The 18,617-nt window shown below is 38.4% G+C and overlaps 1 protein-coding gene across 2 annotated transcripts in view; it reads left to right on the forward strand.

Moving 5' to 3' along the window:
• Positions 1 to 18,617, forward strand: part of SLC25A13 (solute carrier family 25 member 13) — a 132,999-nt gene that overhangs the window by 92,006 nt on the left and 22,376 nt on the right. For both annotated transcript variants that reach the window (XM_024212903.2, XM_029911011.1), the window contains 2 exons: positions 5,091 to 5,143; positions 6,054 to 6,134. In XM_024212903.2, coding sequence (XP_024068671.1) covers positions 5,091 to 5,143; positions 6,054 to 6,134 — 134 coding nt within the window. The remainder of the gene's footprint in view (positions 1 to 5,090; positions 5,144 to 6,053; positions 6,135 to 18,617) is intronic.

Genomic DNA, 18,617 nt, shown 5'->3' on the forward strand with positions numbered 1-18,617 from the left:
TGAATTCCATTTCCTATTTTGTCCTCATACAAACCTGGATTGAAGCTGATTTTGGATATCTTTTTAGAGTAAGCATACGAGATACTGTAGTGACTGAACATAATTTCTGAAAACAACTCTTGTTTTTGGTCAGACTTCCTGTAAGAAATTCAAACTGAGGCAGACATGAAGCATAAAAAATGTCAGTCCAACAGATTACAGTTTGACAAAGTTATGAGCAACTGAAAACAGAGAGTTAGAATACAAAGTGTTAGACAACCGTAATAATAGTGTGCAGTGGCCATGTAGACTTGAGGAAGAGCTCTGTGTAGCTTGAAAGCTTGTACCTTCTTCCAACAGAAGTTGGTCCAATAAATACCAATAAAAACCTGACTTGTCTCAACCTTAATAATAGGTGTTGCTACACACTCTCCCCGTAACGCAGTGCTCGCCGAGGCGTGCCCCCCTAAGGGGTGTGGAGAAACGTTCAGGGATGGGGGGGGTATGGCGGGGCCTGAGACAACATCCATGGGGGGAGGGGGAGCAGGGAGGGAGCGCCATTCAGTTGCAGCTCCATCCCCAGCCACAGTTCCGCCCCGCCCTCATTCCCTCCTCGCCCGTGGGCCAGCTCTGCCCTCATTCCCCCTCGATCCGAATTATTGGATGTTGGTTGACTAATTCCTCTATAAAACACAGATTATGTAGATTAAACACAAAGTATATTTAATGATTCTGTAGCTAAATGTGCTACATGTTTTTTGAGCAAATCTAGTAATTTAGTAGAGTGCTGACAGATTTTCTTCTTGCTAGAGGTTTCTCACAACCAAAACCTTAGAAAATGCCCAACTATTAGATGAAAAACATAATTTAATTTCCTAGTGTACAGCTGCTTTACCTGCGTTTCCAAAATAGCAAATTGGCGCCATCAGGATGCGGTGAGAATTCCATTATATTGTCTTCTGAAGGATTGTATAAACCGCTCTAACACAGAGGGATTTCAGATTGGGGAAATCACACATGTCCTGCATAAAGATAAACTCCTTTTGCTCATCACGTTGTTTGTACGTTGTCCTGTCTTGCTCCTTTTGGCAGTTTTCGGGCAAGTAATATTGGGTTTATGAGCTTCCTCCACCACAGCCCATCTTCCCCTTTATTTTGAAGTAGATTCTGAATCAGTGAATTTGCAATCAGTTTGACAGTGTTAATGCCCTAAACACAGGATTATGATCTCATTTCAGGATTAAACAGGAGGAGAAACTGGATTATTTTGAACAACACAGTCATTGTAGAGGCAATTTGCTGGCAGACTAAACTGCATTTTGTACAAATGCTTTGTTTGAAGTTTGCTCTGGTGTAACTTCCCTTTTTAAAGACGAATATAGATGGAATTTATTAAAGAATTTGGAACTCCCTCTAGCTACTTGCAGTGGTTGTTGGGCTGCTACCTGATTGCCAGGTGTATGACAAAAGGACACTGGGAAAGTTTGGCAGCAGAGGGGAGGTTGAAGAGGTTCCAGTTAAGTTTGGATGCTGAGGGGGATGACAAGAATTTGAGGGACTAATTTACAGATTAGTACATTCACCTGATATATAGCACTGTGGTTACTTTGACAAAAAAACTTCCCATGTCACTTCATGCTACTGTCTGTAGTTCCCTATAAATTCAGTATTTAAGGTTAAAGTAGCACATATGTGCCACTGTTCAATAACTGAGGCTCTTTATTGTAACATGTTTGTTAGCAATGGAAACTTCAGTAATCTGAAGAACTCTGTTAACAGTGCAGTTATTCAGAATTGAGATAGTTGGGCATTAAACACTCTGCACTGCAGTGTCGATAAGTAAGCAGCAGGTCTTCCAGACCCTACTCGGGATATTTTTTAAACAGATCACATTTTTCCTTTCACTGGAGTGAACAGAGGTTTTTTTTTTTTTTTCCACTCCAATTTTTAAAAGAGCAGAAATACCATGTCTTAAACCACTAATCTCAGATAAGGGTAAATTACACCATCTTGTGGATGTAAAGAGAGCATTAGATTTTCTTTAAAGAGAATTTGGTCCAAGGGATATTTGGGATGGTGTCACTTGGAAGGCACCTAGATACCCATGATCATGAGCACAGTATAAACACCGGTACATACTTTTTGTAACTTTCTAACGTGCCAGTGTGGAAATACCCCTTCTACTGAGGTGAGGGGAGAGACCTGGGATCTTTGACCACAAATGATACGGACTTCATTTTTCTCTTAATTCCGAAGATGGCACCTCCAGTGCCACGATACCCCCCAACTCCTCATAATCTATAGACTTTAATCACTCCTTTTAGTCACCGTATGAATTTACATGTGTCTCATACTACTAATGAAATGGGATCACTATGATAGAAACTTCATTTTCTGGAAACTTGCATTTGGGTACCAATTTATGGAGTGGTACTACTCTCATATTGTCTGTTTTCCTGTGTAAATCATATAACAGGAAAGTTTGCAGTGTTCAATTGCATTGTGTGTCATAAGGGTTTCAAGAATTTTACATAGATTGAGCAACAGCTCTTCTCATCTATTCACTTGTTTGTGTGGTGTAGTTACCTGATACTAAAAAAATAAAAATAAAGCGTGGTGTGAAACCAAGATCTGATCATCCACACAAATCTATAATGTATTTTTGATGAATAAGACCTGTCTCCCCCACTACTGAAATGAAGCAGAAACAGTTTATGGTGCTGATTTGATATATACTGATTTGAAAATTTTCTCTGATTCCATGAGCTCTTAATTTAATTTGCAATACTACATTTTTACCATATCCAACTTTGCCTTCTTTCAGAGCCCTAGTATAATGTGAAGATGAGATGTGAGGTCAGAAACCTAAGATGTGCATAGATTGTATGGGGAAACTCTATTAAGTAGCATTTCTCTTTATTATATATAATATTTTATAGGTGGCACACACAGCAACACATCTAATTAAAATTGCCTAAGTATTTTCATACTATGAAGGTTGTTTGTTTGTTTTTTAGATGCTTTATAATTTTCACTTTCTGGGTTGAAACTTCCTCTCTGAGGTAAATTTTTGTGGAAAGCTTTAGTGAAAACAGTTCAGTTGGGTTTTTTGAGTGCAGAAGAAGGCAGATAGGAAGAAATGACTTTTGCCAGGATAAACACAGTTTTGCTACTTTGAGTACCTTTACTACCTTGAACAATTGGTGTAGAAAAAATATGACAAAGTGACCATTCCCAAATCTGTCCAGTGAAAATCAGTTCGATTTGGCCTAATTATAAGGCTTCCAAAAAATGGACACTGAATATATATACAATTTCTTTAAATTAACGATCTCCCAATATTTTGTCACTGCACATGTCTATCAAAGTCCATGGGAGTTTTTCTGTTGATTTCATTGGGCTTGAGGTGAAGTGTGCATGCACTGTCTGTTATATCCAGGAAAGGCCCAGCTATACTCTGTTATGCTGGTGTAAATTCAGTTTTACTTTAGATTTATAACGTGATGATTGCAAATAGAATTAGGTTCAAAATAAGGCACGGATTGTTAGAATTCAGTCTTATTCAGTATGTGTCCCTGCCTCATTCATTGTGCACAACTGGCTGAATGAGACAGGGGTCCTGTGGAAAAAGTAGTCATTAATTACATAATCACACATTATCAGAGTTGTATTTGCATGGAACGCAGAGTTAAGGTTGCACATGCAACTAAAACTAATTGAAAATTTTCAAAATTTAAAATTCTTCAGCCAAATGTGTACAATTTTCCTTTGCAAAATTTCCCCCTTTTTTGGCCAGCTGTACATGCAGTTGCACCATTGGAATTTTCTTTCGTTTGACGGTTCAGCAGTGTAATTGTAATGCTGTTTTAACATAATTGTTTTGGGTGGAGAAATGTACGTGTGTGTGCTTGTAATGACGCACGTAATTAATAAATACTATTTCTTGAAAAGCAGAATATAGTTTGACTGCTTCTGAAACAACAAGCCAAATGATACTCTTCTCAGCAAATGTCAATATCAACCAGAAATGCTGGAGGGTTGGAGCAAGACAGGGAAAAAAAAAAAAAATCTGTGGGTCAGATTAATGTATTTTTCATCCTCTTTGTCATCCAAACATCCAGTTTGGTGGCAAAAAAGCCCTTTGGGAAGCAGGCTCCTTAGACATAGCACTATAGTTGTAGCCTCTTCACCCAAATATGAGAATTGCAAATGTTCGATTTAGTGTAATTTTCCCTGAAGTACTGTGTACATTATTGAAATACTTAAGGCCTGCTCCTGCAACTCTTGCTCACAGGGTTACTTCTCACATATGTAAATAGTGCCGTAAATCACACCCCCTTCTCACTGTGCACAATGCTGCACTTGAGGCAGCATTCTATCCCCACATCCCTTCTGTAAGGTTCTGTATCTTCTTTAGATCATTTCAGCTGAACTTTTACAAAAATAGATTGTTCACTTTAATTCAACAAAGCTGTGCTGACCAGAGACTCTCAGTTCCAACTGTATAGTGCAGCTCTGTTAAGAGAAATCAGAAATTCCACATACTCGTAGCTAAATAATATAACTTCCAGTGTCTAAGCTTTGGAGAATTAGTGCTCTAGACAAAGTGCTTCACTTAAGAATGCAGTTGTACATGTTTGGCTGTTTTGCATTACTTTCTTTCATATCCCCTTAGGTCATTCCACCTAATGCTATTGTTTCATGCCAGCAAAATGCTTTATTCTCTTGATTTTGAAATGCAGATAACTTGTTTCACACTGCCGAACTACCTTAACTTTTGTCTGAAGAAATAACAGAATAAATTTTGATGTGTAGAGCAGAATATAGTATTATTTTGGTAAACCTGTCCTGGTATATAAATTTCTTAAATCACTAATATTAGTTTAAGTGCAAAGTAACTAATATATGGATAGGAAGTTGCTTTGACTTCATGTGGCAGTAAGAAGTTTGTTCTTGAAATGTAATGTTTAAGTACTCATTAAATGTAATAGCAGAAAATTGCCTAAAAAATTGCCGTAGTTTCTGTGTGGTGATCTTTGTATATAGCCGTTGATTTGTTTAGCTAATACTAAGCTATTTAATACATTTAAGCTCTCTTTGTGTGTTTACAGGTCTTTTACCACAATTATTGGGAGTAGCCCCAGAGAAGGCCATAAAACTTACTGTAAGTCTGAAAGTGAGGGTTCTAGCCTTTAGCCATGATTTGTATGTCTGAATTTCCAATGAGGAGACGTAGGTTTTTGTGCTTTAGTGTGCTAGACTGTATTCCATGTTTTTTTGTTAGATGAGGTTTTACATCCAAAGGGTCTGACAATTGCTCAGATCTCAACCATGGGCTCTGCAAGTGGTGTACAAGCAGCTTACTTGTATTTCTGAAAAGGGGCTGATTTAAACCTGTCATTTGGGGGCTTGATTCAAAATGTACAAAGTCTCCCTAACCCACTAGTTTTACTCCTCTGTTTTGAAGTAGCCCAGACCTTGATTTTGTTTCTTCTCACAAAGGAATACGATTTTTCCCCCCCGCAGTAGTTGTGTTTAATTCCTAGATTAATATAAAAGAATGCTGGCACACAATGGAACTCTGATATGAAAGGAACCTGTTTGCATGTATTCCTATTATGTACATTACTTGCTCTTTAGCTCATGTAATTTTAGATTTTCTGAATATTTTGAAGGCATTAAAGAATTTCTCATTATAACCTAATCATAATGCATTGTTTATACACAAAAGCCAGTGATAATGTTTCTTTTTCATTAAGCTAACATTGCTATAAAATGTATTGCATCTTGAAATCCAATTTTAAATCAGCTTTCAATTACCATTTTGGAGACTCTTATGGAAACTTATGATTATTTCATATATCTTTAAAATAATGTGTTTATTTGAAAGAACAGTACTACAGCCAGCTGTAGAATATTTCATATACTACATAAGATTTTAATATCTATGACTGTTTGGCACCTTGATAGATGTAACATCTGGATTTATTAGCATTTTTAATTGCAGAAAATTTGTAATTACTGTGTGCTTCTCACTCCTTATTTATCAGCTTTCATAAATCCTTGTTTTTAAGGTTAATGATTTTGTGAGAGACAAATTTATGAACAAAGATCGTTCTGTCCCACTGGCAGCAGAAATTCTTGCTGGCGGTTGTGTAAGTATCTTCTTTACATTTCCTACGTTTGGGAGAGATTAAAATATACTATATAAGATTAAATTTTGTGGACTAAGGTTTCTGTTTAACCGCAGATCCAGTACAAGGACAGAATCTACTAGAGCAACTCAGTTCTTTCCTAGATAGTCCAGTTCTTGATGTGGAAGGGTAAACATTTCTATGCTTCTTGCCTTTTAGCTAATTTGTATAATTCTTCACATCTTAGAATTGTTTCCTTAATAAAAGGCACATTGGCTGCAGCTTATGGCCTAAATAGGATTCATGCTAACCTTTCCAGAAGTTAATAATTAGTGCATTATTTCATTGTGGCACCCACTGTGCGATGTCACTTTTTTCCTGATCTTGTATCGCGCCCACTAATTTTCACTTTTTGCAGTGATACTGGCTTTGTAAATGGCAAAAACTACTCATGCTTCCTTGCTTTCATAGGAGACGTAGGCTGTGTAATGTTAACTACTGCATAATGCATTCCTGAATGTAGGCTGTATTTAAAACCCACCATAGTTTAGAAGACTGTTTTCCTTGCACAGAATAGTATTTTAGTGAATAATCTGTATCTCATTCTGCATATTTTACACTTTAGTTTATTCTATCTAGTCATACTATATCTCACTTTATCTGGTGTATTGATTTTGTTCAAGCGAATATAAATACTTTAAGTAAAATGAACTCTTGTTCAAAGACTAGTGCACTTTAAAGATAAAGAACACTGTTTATTTAAACTGGCTTTGATCACTGGGGCAGAGCAGTGCTGGTATATTTTCAATCTAACTAGTTTCTGCTGTCATAAGACAATGAGGTCACATTTTAAAGCAGTTTCTATCTGTGCTGAAAATTATGTTGATCAACTTAAAAACAAATAATTCTATCTTAACATCAGTAGTGCAGAGATTCATGCTGTATGTGCTTGCAAAGAGCACGTTATGATTATCTGAGCCTCAGGGTGAAGTTGTTTGAATGTAGTACAGACTGAGAAGTCCTGGCTTTCTGTAATTCTCATGGGATGAGGCAGGATTTGGCTGCTGTCTGACTACTGCTTCTGTTTGATCACTGACCTGTCGTAGACTGCCAGGTAGGATCCCCTTGTTCTGTAACTTTAGGAGCATTCGAAAAAAAAGAAAAAAGAATGTGGGCCTGTAAAGACCCAAATAAAAGCACACACTAACTGAAGGGAAAATGCAATAAAGTACTTGTGGATACAAAAATGTTTGCCCCTCTCATTTAGAAAATTTTTAGTTGTGTGCATATGTTATATAGAATTCAATGCATCTTTTCAACATGAAAATGCACTAAATTAACCTAGATTTGTTTTATTGGCAGATCTGAATTTTTTTATGTAGTGCAGATAACACTAGTTCTTTCACTGTAACCTATCATTTATGAGACTGCTGCAGCAAGCCTTTTTCAATAGTTCATTGTAAACTAAGGATCTGCTTTAAGAGGAAGATTGCTTGGGACTTATTTTAAATATGCTGTAAATGTTGGATTATCCCAGTTGGTATTTGAAATATAAAGTTAATTGAGATTCTGCATAAAGTTCTGGTAAGAGATGTGGTGGCAGAGTGCCTTGAGTTTTCTTTAATTGAAGTGTTTCACTTAAGGGTACAGTTTAGTTCCAGGTAGATAGGTTGTGACTTGTATTGTCTTCCTGCAGGTGGTCTCATTTTTTTGTATTTGTGCATCCACTTCAAACGTACAGCACAGATTGTCTTTAGAAGTGATGCCTAGTTATTGGCTTCAATGGGAGCAGAGTGAGTTCTTTGGAAAAGTCCACCCTTGTCTTTTACGTCTACTTAAAACATTGATAATCCCCCATGTGGGAGGCAATCAGACAGTGGTATATAGTACGTCAAGACTCTGTTATGGCTTATTGTTAATCATTATCCTACAGAAGTGTACAGGATTCCAAGAATATCAGAATTGCTCCTAAAGGAGGGCAGCCAATTAAGATGAATTTTGAAGTGGGAAGCTGTCAGATCAGCTTCCCACTCCCCATGCTCAGATCTCAACTACAAATGGGTGATAAATTTACATTTAAAAATATTGGTCACCTTCTCTGATCTCCTAGGTCTGGAGTATTTGATTAAGCAGGAATGTCTACACTTTTTCATCTAATAAACTTGGGTATTTATTTTTTATTCCAGTTCTGAGCACAGTGGGAGGACCAAGCAGCTCTGTAGATATATTTGTCTCTTTGGGAATACAAAGAGCTTTCAAGGGTTCAGTATCACATGAGCAGTTCCACTCCGCTGTTCGCCCAACCATTGCTAGGCGTTGACTTTTAAGTCCCTGGGGAGCTCACCTTGCATCATAATTACTGAGAATTAGTACACATGGCTGACTTTTGCACTTGTAACCAAAGCTGCTTGTTTCATTGAACAAGCCTTTTTCTGTTTTGTAAACTGTTTTCTCCCCTGCAAAAAAATGCAGAAAGATCTTTGCTTCATGACCTCATGGTATTTAGTTCAGCTAACAGCCTGTTTCATAGCTTTTATTATGTGAAGATGAAAGTGGTAGTTTATCTAAAATTAAAAGAAAATAAAAAAATTTCCTAGAACACAATTAAAAGAAAACTGTAACCTTTATAGATTATTTTGATATAGTGGTTTAAGGAGAGTTGAAGTGTAAATCACTCTATTGAATCAGAAGTTCTAAATTCTGCTTCCTCACTTATAAGGAATTCTACTATTATAAGGTCAAACTGCTGCTATTATTTATTATAATTTATTAATGTATATTTAATGCAGTAATTTGCCTGATGCTTGACAGCCATGAAGAGATGTGATTCCTACCTATTTGGTACTCCTATCTTCATTTGAGGTTTTTGAGAATCCTTTATAGTCCCTTACACTATTATAATACTACAAATCTTCATTTCCAAGATGTAGTAAAGTGTCCAATGATACTGTGGGGCTGGAATTCAGATCTGCTAAAGACCTATGCAGAAAATATAGGTTAATTTCCTCAACTTTAAAAATGCAAAAACATGTTACATGAAATTGTCCTAATATTGTGGCTACCTGCAAGAAGACCATGATAAGAGGACGAGTTTATGGCTAGGTACAGGGTGACAGAGGCTGAGCTCCTTTTGTAGTAGTAATAATCTTAAAGCTTCCAAAAGAGAACATTTTTCTTCCCAACTTTCAAGTTATTTCACATTTGTAACGGTTCCAGTGAAAGCTACTGGCGTCTGAGGCCATCCTGGTTTAATGATATACCACAGTATTGACTGAAAGGGAAAGAGGGACCAACAAAATATAGAAAGCCAATTTTATTTTGAAAAATGGTTATTCATATTGCACATAGCCACTTAGGGCTGTTACTGGTTAAGACATTAAGTAATTTTTTTGATACAGTAACACAAATCGTTGTCTCGTTTGGATCATAATCACAGAGTAAAAACTCCAGTTGCATTGTGATTTAAAGTAAGACTGACTTTTTTTAAGAAGACATCTGTGTCATAAAACATTGAGATGAATATTCTGCTTGCTTGTGTAAATATTAGTTTTCTTTGTAAATGGAGTGATGGCAAAATGAGTAACTTGTGTTAACTCTGGAAGTAGGGACAGACATTCAAGTACTGAAAATAAAATGTATATAAAAAATACAAACAGTTGGTCACTGGATTGTTACAAAGAGTAGGAAAAATAAGCAGTATGACTTAAAATAAATACCTATACAAAACCTCTAAACTACTTGCATTGATATAAACACCCATATAAATCAGTAGCCTGATACTTTTTAAGAAGCACTACAAAGCAAAATGTTGTTCTTCCCTTAAGTACACACAGTCTTTCCCTACATAGAATCTGTGTCTCCTCACTATTAGCTGATTTTAAATCACGTAGCACAGTATGATTACAGCTCCCATACAGACTTGTTTTTATTTAAGTTGTTGAGATAGATTTAGATATATATTTCTAGAGGTTTTATGTTTATAATAATAAAGCTGAGACATACTGGACCTGCTTGGATAATCTCAGCTCTCCCATGGAACATAAAAATTAGATGTTATAGGATTTTAGGGTTTGCTTAACTAGAAAGTGCAAAATTCTTGTTAGTAATAATTTATAAAAGGTAAATGCACTAACATTCCATGGAAGTTTTGACAAATAATCAGTCCCACTGCAAATTCTTAATACTGTTACTTACAACATTGCTTTTGTTTTTGAAGATAATAAAGATGAGTCCAGTGGTGTCCTGTGAGTTGTGTTCTCTCTCTAGCATATTGTAATCAAGGCACAGAGCTGAAGGATTGCAACTACCAGAACCTTCTTGGATGTCTTGCCTGCAAGAATCCAGAAACTCTTGCAAGATTGTAGACTAAAGGAAACTGGAGGTGCCATTTCTGTTTTCCGTGTGCAGAAACTTAAAACTGATAAATTTATTATATTTGGCTGAGAAATCTAGGTTATGGATAAAAAGAAACTCAGAGCTATATGCCAGGAAAAAAAAAAGTGCGTGTCAGAGAGAAAATAGAACAGTCTCATTCTTCTTAATGCTAAAAGTTCTAGTACAGTGTATTAAGGTTGTTAGAGAAATAATGGTGTTCTTTATGATTGCTGATATTAACTTTGAAAGGAAACTGAGTACACTTTTTTGAACTCTTAACAGATTAACTCTAAGAGGTCTATTCTCCCATCGATACATGCATATAACTTCCATTAGTGTCAGTGGGAGTTGTACATGCATATAAAAACCCAAGATTCACTTTTCTGGTTTAAGGAGGAACTGGGGAAGATCCAACTTTATTTTTATTGCCAATTGAAATTAAAGCTGCCTATTTATTAACTTGCTTAAAAGTCCCTTAATTTAAATTTAGCGGTTAAGAATATGGCCTTCTTCTATGACTTATTGTGTATGAATACATTTTAACTATATATAAAACATTAACCTCTTGTACATATATCTAGATTCATACTCAAATTTAATTTGAGAGGTACTATTTGGTAAAGCCAGATGTGCTTTAAAACTGTTACATTTGAATTGTTTCCAATTAATTGTTCATCCAACCTTAGTTTTAGGTGTTGTGTTGAAGAGTGGTGGCAGTGTAAAGTAACATAATATTCTATCCAGGTTGTTGTAGCAGAAAGTCGTCTTATTAGGGAGGGAGAGTCTGTGGTGTATATTTATCCTTTCACCCTCCAGACCAGATGAGGAATTCCAAGCTACCTTTCTTTGTAGTTTTGGATTTTCTCCCACTAGTTCACTGAATCTTTCACCCACCCCATCTGTTTAAAATGGCCTTTCTTAAAGTTTGTAGGGCATGTTCATGTACACACACAACATACCTATTCCAAGTGATAATTTCTCTGCAGTATATATACTTTTATTTTAGGCTTGTTCATTTAATGTATATTTTCCAAGGCATATTCCCTGGGACAAATCAGAGAGGCTGATGTTTTCCAATAGAATTTTTACAGATCATAAAACAATCCGGGGGAGGGGCAGCATGGTTTTAGTTAGATTTTTCAAAACCTAAAGCATACAATCCTTTGGACTATAAAATCTCATTTTTTCATTGAATGTGCTTAATGTTCTCCACATTTTAAATATTTAAAACATGGTTTTACTACTATGTGAAAGTTTATTGTATTGACAAGATATTTTATAGCCCCAAAAATATAATTTGTTTTAAATTACCTTTAACTGCACTGCACTTTCCAATCCTCCTTTTAAAGGAAGCTGAAGTTTTTAGTGTTAACCAGTACAGATCCAAAAAACTAAAATCTTAAATCCAAATCAGGACTTCAGATCCAGTTATCTAGTAGAAATGGGAAGATACTTATAATGTGACAATACCAAGAAATAATGGATTACAGTTTTAATACAGCTACCATGCCTTAAGGCATGGAAGGTCTGTAAATCATTAAATGATACCACTAGTAGTCAAAATAGACAAAAGTACAGCAGGCAGAGCCAGATGTTAACATATTTGACAGGGCTGTAACTTAATTGCTTTTATGACACCAATCAAGTAGGCTCCACTTTGATTTCTTGGCGAGGCTTCTGAAGAACAGTTTTACCTGTAAAGTGGAAAATAAAAAATCTACTGTTTTTCCATTGCAAAACTGGTCAGAGCTTTGTAAATAAACCATCATTTTCTGTTTAGTCATGTTGTTAAAAAATGAGGGTGAAGAAATCTCAATAACTTGTATCTGTTTGTCTCAGAAATTATTCAAGCAGGAATCTACTTTGCTCTGTTTGATCAGACTAATTGCAATTCCTTTATGGATTGTTTAATATGAATGTCTGAGGGAGCTTGTTCCCCAGTTTTTGCTACATATGGACATTGAAGAAGCTTTAAGTGTTTGAGATTGCAGCGTGGCAACTTGGCCGTTTAGACTATCCAAACTAAAAACCTTTAACCAGAGCTAGAATAACTACCCCTCAAAGGAAATGCACACTGGGAAAATGCTACTTGTCAGTATGAGTCTGGCTCCTTTGCCGGGCTTATCAATGTCCGGTCATAAGCAGAGTGAGCCAAGTGGTAGTGATCACAGGTGTGCTGCACATTTTCAGTGGCAAATGTACATGTACTGCATGCGATGCCCATTGCTGGATAATGCTATCCACACCTCTCTATAGATAGCACAAACAGGAAGAAGGTGAGCAGTAGTTGGTGAAAGAGTAGAGCTCTCCACCTTCCTGCCAGTCAGGAGATAAGTGGATCACCCTTCTCAGCAACTGGGAAGGGACAAACAAGTCAAGTCAAGATCTGGCTGGTCTGGGTATCTCCCCTAGAGCTGGTTGAAAAATAGAAAAAGAACTTTATGAAAAAATGTGAAGCAACTTCCATTTTACATTATTTGAAATGGATCTCCCTCTCCCCCCCCCACCCCAGCCCCCCCAATTAACTGTTCTTTTTAGCCAAAACTTTATCAAAATGGTTATCAAGACCTTTCATCTACTGAGCCCCTGGATTTTCAATAATCAGTTTACTGAAAAATCCTGGTTTTCAGTAAATGAAATATTTTGAGAAAAATGTGAAAAATTAGTGGAATTTAAAAAAAATCATTAAATCTTTCATTTTTTAAAAAAGACACTTTTCAAAAAATAAACTTTTTGTCTGAAATTTTTGAACAAGCTCTGTTCTCACCAAAATGCTTCCCCTCAAGTGCCCCTACGAAAACATGTCTTGAAGTCTATCTTGCCTCCTAGCTGATTGGCACATTTTTCAAGCCTGGCTTTCAGTAATCTGGGACGGAGCTGACCTCTCTAGAACCTAGTAGATAGGAAAGGAGATGCCCAGTGTAAGGGCATATATAGCGATACTCTTTTGATTTTTTGGTATTTGTAAAACATGACTTTTGAAGAGACTAAGGTTGTTTAAGACCCTTGACTGGGACTCGGTACATCTCAGGTTCAGTGTCTGGTTCTGTCTATGTTACCGCGGGCAAATCACTTAATCTCAGTTGCCCATATATGAAATGAGGATAATGCTTCTTCCTTTTTCTCACCCTTTGTGTATCTTGTCTATTTAGATTCTTATCTTCCTCAGGGAAGGGCTCTTCTTTAATGTGTGTTTGGACAGTGCCTCCTACGTGCCACTAAACAAAACCAAAAACGTGTGGGAGGGGAGGTATACATAGTAACGTGCAGCTTGTGAGGGTCAAGGACAGAAGGGGTTTTCTGAACAGCCTACCAGGCAAATTGTTAAAGTCTTAATAGTTCCATTTCAAAGATTAGGAGTGATTGGGAGAAAGTGACACCTTGATGGGATTTTATTCCAAGGTAGGAATGGGATAGTTCTTATATATGCTGTGTGTGTGTGTGTGTGTGTGTATAGATCCATAAAAAACAGTGGTTGCCATTAAAAAGGCAGTACTGATTCTCATTTATTGCATTATTTCTCCATCCTTATAATAGGAAATTACTACTATACCCTAGGCAACACTGTGCAATAACTATTGAGAAATGTTGACATTTTTCTTATAGCTACCAGCGTAGGACCCCTCTGATAGGCCACGCTAATTACAAAATAATATTTTGATCCAGAGTGATTTAACTTCTGTATTGTCGTAGTGCCTGAATGCCACAACCATTGTGCGGATCAACATAATGACAGTTCCTGCTCCAAAGAGCTTTATGTCTAAAACCAAGACATGAGAATGAAACACATGAGCAGTCCAGGGTGGGGGTTGAGCAAGGGAGTAACAAATAACTATAATATGATATGCACAATTGTTAGCCAGTCCATAGTAGTGATCACAACTCTCCACAAGCTTAGCCCTCACCAGGTTGTACTTCCCTGCAAGCATTATGAAAGAGGTGAGTTTTGAGGAGGCACTTGAAGGTGGACAAAGTGACAATAGAGATCCAGCCAGCTGTAAAGTGTAAGCAATCTCCAAATACCCTTTGCTGAGAGTAGAGTGTAAAAGAGATCCTGGGTTGGAGATGATGGAGGTCAGAGCAGTTAAAATTACATTTCACAATTACTGAAGAAGTCTGTGGAAGGAGAAGTCTGCAGCTTCATTTGGGCAAGGGATCATTTAAATTCACACCACGTACAAATCCACAGAACTTGCTTCCCGAAGGTTAGGCTTGAATTTACACTTGATCTTTTCAATGAGTTCCTAGCAATTTCCACTTGTGAAGATGGGTCTCATTTAGTCCATAGGTGCAAAAAAACTCCAGTTACACTAAGATATGAAGTTCCCATTCTTTTTAATGTGGTGGTGATGAAATCCTACTTATGACTGTAAAATACTTATAGCACAGCTAGGTGACTTTTGACCTAAGTAGTCAAGTAAAAAACACAAGTTACTTCTTACATTGATGTGTAGTTAAAGTGGTATGTATTAAATTAATATTTTTTCCCATGGGGTGGAACCCCATTTTCTTGTTAACAAAAGAAAAATACTTAGACTTTTTCCACTCTTCCTTTTCCACCCAGGGAAGCAGAGCGAAATTAGGAGAAGGGTATGATAGATGCATCTAGACTACTGTACAAGGCTATACTGCCATCGAGAGGTGGTCTGATAATATCATAAACTCTAAGATCAGAGTAGTGTCACTTATGGGGAACTGTAAAGAAGAAAACATTAACTTACATTTTTTAAAAAGTGCACCTTTTATATATTTTGTCCATATATGAAGGCTCATTAATCATTTTATAGTCATTGTGGTTTGTATAGTTGTGTGTTATGTATAATTCTTGGATGATGGAAATATTCAACTTTTAGTCTCATGCCTTCCATCAAATAGAGAGTATAAACATTATCATTAAAAACCACTCAAGTTGTAAGTTTAAGTGATGCTTTAAAAACAATAAAAAATAAATGATGTCTTTACATCAGTTGTTAGATCGTTGCAGTATAGTGTAGTTTGCAGTACCTGCAAAGGATTTTCTATACAGTACTTTTAGGATGAATTCCCACACATTGGTCACACTCCCCTAAGGATGATGCTACTACTGTGGCTGCAGATTTTCTTCTTGAGTATCTGAAATAGGACATAAACGGCAGGATTGATTTTTGTGCTGATTTATGTTATAGTACAGGGGTCGGCAACCTACGGCACACGTGCCAAACACGGCATGCGAGCCGATTCTTAATGGCACGCTGCCTGCCCGGTGAGAGGCGGAGGGGCCGGAAAGCGCCACGCTGGGGGAAGAAGCAGGGGAGGAGGGAAGCTTGGTCCTGCGGCAGCCAAGTTTCCCTCCTTCCCCGCTTTTTCCCACAGCTTGGTGCGTTCCGGCCCCTCTGCCCCTCCTCCTTCCTCTCCCTGCCGGGATGGCCCTTGCGAGGGGGAGGGGGAAGAGCGGCAGGCTGTAGACAGAGGCGTAGCGAGCACCCTCCGACCGGAGGGGGCCCTGCAAGGAAGGGGGCCCCTAAAAGTGGCAAAATAAATACCGCATTCCAGTTTCTGCATTGTAAGGGGCCCCGCCCGGACATATGTTCAGAGGGGGCCACCGTTCAGAGGGGGCCACGTTCTTTGTTGCTCCGGCCCTGTCCGTAGAGCAGGCAGAGAGAGGTAGGGACGGGCCTGGGGGAAGGGGGTGGAACAGGGCATATCCCTCCCAGCCCCCTGCCATGAGCCGCTCAGGGCAGGGGGCTGGGAGCACCCCCACGAGCCGAGCACCCCAGCCTTCTGCCCTGCACCCCCCACACTCCCCCCAGCTCTCTGCCCTGACCTCCCCCCAACACCCACCCAGCCTTCTGCCCTGCACCCCACACACACCCAGCCTTCTGCCCTGCACCCCCATATCCCCAGCCTTCTACCCTGCACCCCCCATAACCCCCAGCCCTCTGCCCTGACCTCGAGTCGCCCCAACACCCAGCCCTCTGCCCTGCGCCCCCACACCCCCCCCAGCCCTCTGCCCTCGCCGCCCGCCGCCCCCCTCAGCCCACTGCCAGCCTGGGGTTCTGTTCACCTAGGCCTGCAGTGGGCTGAGCAGGCTGGCGGCGTAAGATCAGCATTTTAATTTAATTTTAAATGAAGCTTCTTAAACATTTTGAAAACCTTGTTTACTTTACATACAACAATAGTTTAGTTATATAATATAGACTTAGAGAGAGAGACCTTCTAAAAAACGTTAACATGTATTACCGGCACGCGAAACCTTAAATTAAAGAGAATAAATGAAGACTCGGCACACCGCTTCTGAAAGGTTGCCTACCCCTGTTATAGTAGCATCCTTATGGGTTAATGAATGAGATTTAAAATATGACTTTGAAAGAAGGAGAATTTCAACTCAGTAATTGGATGCAGCGAGGTTGAGCCCATCCATGGTTTGTATTGACACAATTATAACTCAGCCTATGGCAGGCTTGTCTTCATTAGTTGAGAAGGAATTTTTAACCTAAGAATGTTAAGATCTGTGAAAAGGAATGTGTTTAACTTTTTTAACTAAAGCATTTGTACTTTTAAATAATTGTTTAGATGAAGTGGAAAGAAATTCAGAAATCCCGAGGTGTGTAAATTTTTCATTCTAAATGAAGAAAAAATGGGTGTTATCAGGGTATAGTTAAAAGGTAAAACGTATATTAAACTCTTAATAAAATTTACCCAGAAGGGATCATGTTGTAGAGTGCTCATAGAGGGGAGACAATTAAGCTTGAGTATTTTGGATTTAATAGCTTTTTATTCTTTGATAGTTTCAGACTGAGCACATTGTTTACAAAGTCAGCCTTTTTTTGTGCAGGCTCCAGCAATATTAAAATAACTTTCTACTGAAAAGATTACAAAAAATGGATTTAAAGCCCCTGGCCATTTTTACAAAGTAAAATGACAGGAAGATGTGTTGCATGAGGTTTTTGTCTCAGTGAGTTCCGTAAATAGACAATACTAGCAACTAAGGATACACTTGTGATTTCAGCTACTGGACTGGGTTCTGTTCCTGGCTCTGCCACAGACTTGATTTGTGACTTTGAGTGTCTTAGGGCTTGTCTACACTGGCAATTAACAGCACTGCAACTTTCTCGCTCAGTGGTGTGAAAAAACACCCCCCTGAGCGCAGCAAGTTACAGCGCTGTAAAGCGCCAGTGTAAACAGTGCCCCAGCGCTGGGAGCTACGCCCCTCGTTGAGTCAGGCCGCAACCACACAAGGCACCTTAAAGCGCTGCCATGGCAGCGCTTTAGCATTGACAGTGTAGACTAGCCCTAACTTAAGCTCTGTTTCAAATTCCCTATTAGTAAAATGAGAATAATGATACTTACCTGATAGGTGTGTTGTAAGGAAATGGCCTTTAATGTTTGTGAGGCTTTCATACTGTAGAAAAGCCCATCAATACTAAACAAGTAGAGAATGGTTTAATTAGGAAGTATTCTGGCCTTCTACACATTAGCCCTTTCTCCCTAAAATTTCCCACCATTGGCATTAGGATAGAGCAGATACCAACATTTAAGACTAGGTGAACACCACACCCAGTGTATGGTAGTGCTACCGTTGGAGCTGTATCAGTGCTAGCTGGTGTTGATACAGCCTTAGAATTTTAGCTGGTGAAGAAGGCGTGTGGTGGAAAAAATGTACAGAAACGCATCTTGAACCTTTTAGTCAAGTACAGTCTGGCTCATAACTGTGAACTGCTAACGGTTTGGGCTTTTGCAGCAGGGTACAGCTGCTATGTCTTTGGTCAAATCAGTATGCAAGGTAAGCTCAGCACATGACAAAAGTTGTAAGATATTTTGGGGGGGTTCTAGTTAATACTATTAGACAGATTTTCTTGGTCTTGCCACTTGAAGTTGTTTCTATAGAATAGAAGCTGTTTCTGCAGAATAGTCTGCCTTTTTCTTAAAACCTTCCATATGGGCAGGATAAACAAGTAATCACCATTTGGCTTTTGGGTTCTCAGTAATACTTTGCTCTTCTAATATCACCTTCCATCTGCAGACCTCAGAGGGTGTGTCTGCACTGCAATTTAAACACCTGCGACTGGCCTGTGTCCGCTGACTCGGACTTGTGAGCCTCAGGCTGGAGGGCTGTAAAATTGCAGTGTGGACATTTGGGCTCAGGCTCCA

Source organism: Terrapene carolina, unplaced genomic scaffold (genome assembly GCF_002925995.2).
Source record: "Terrapene carolina triunguis isolate 2854851 unplaced genomic scaffold, T_m_triunguis-2.0 Scaffold84, whole genome shotgun sequence".
NCBI lineage: Eukaryota > Metazoa > Chordata > Testudines > Emydidae > Terrapene > Terrapene triunguis.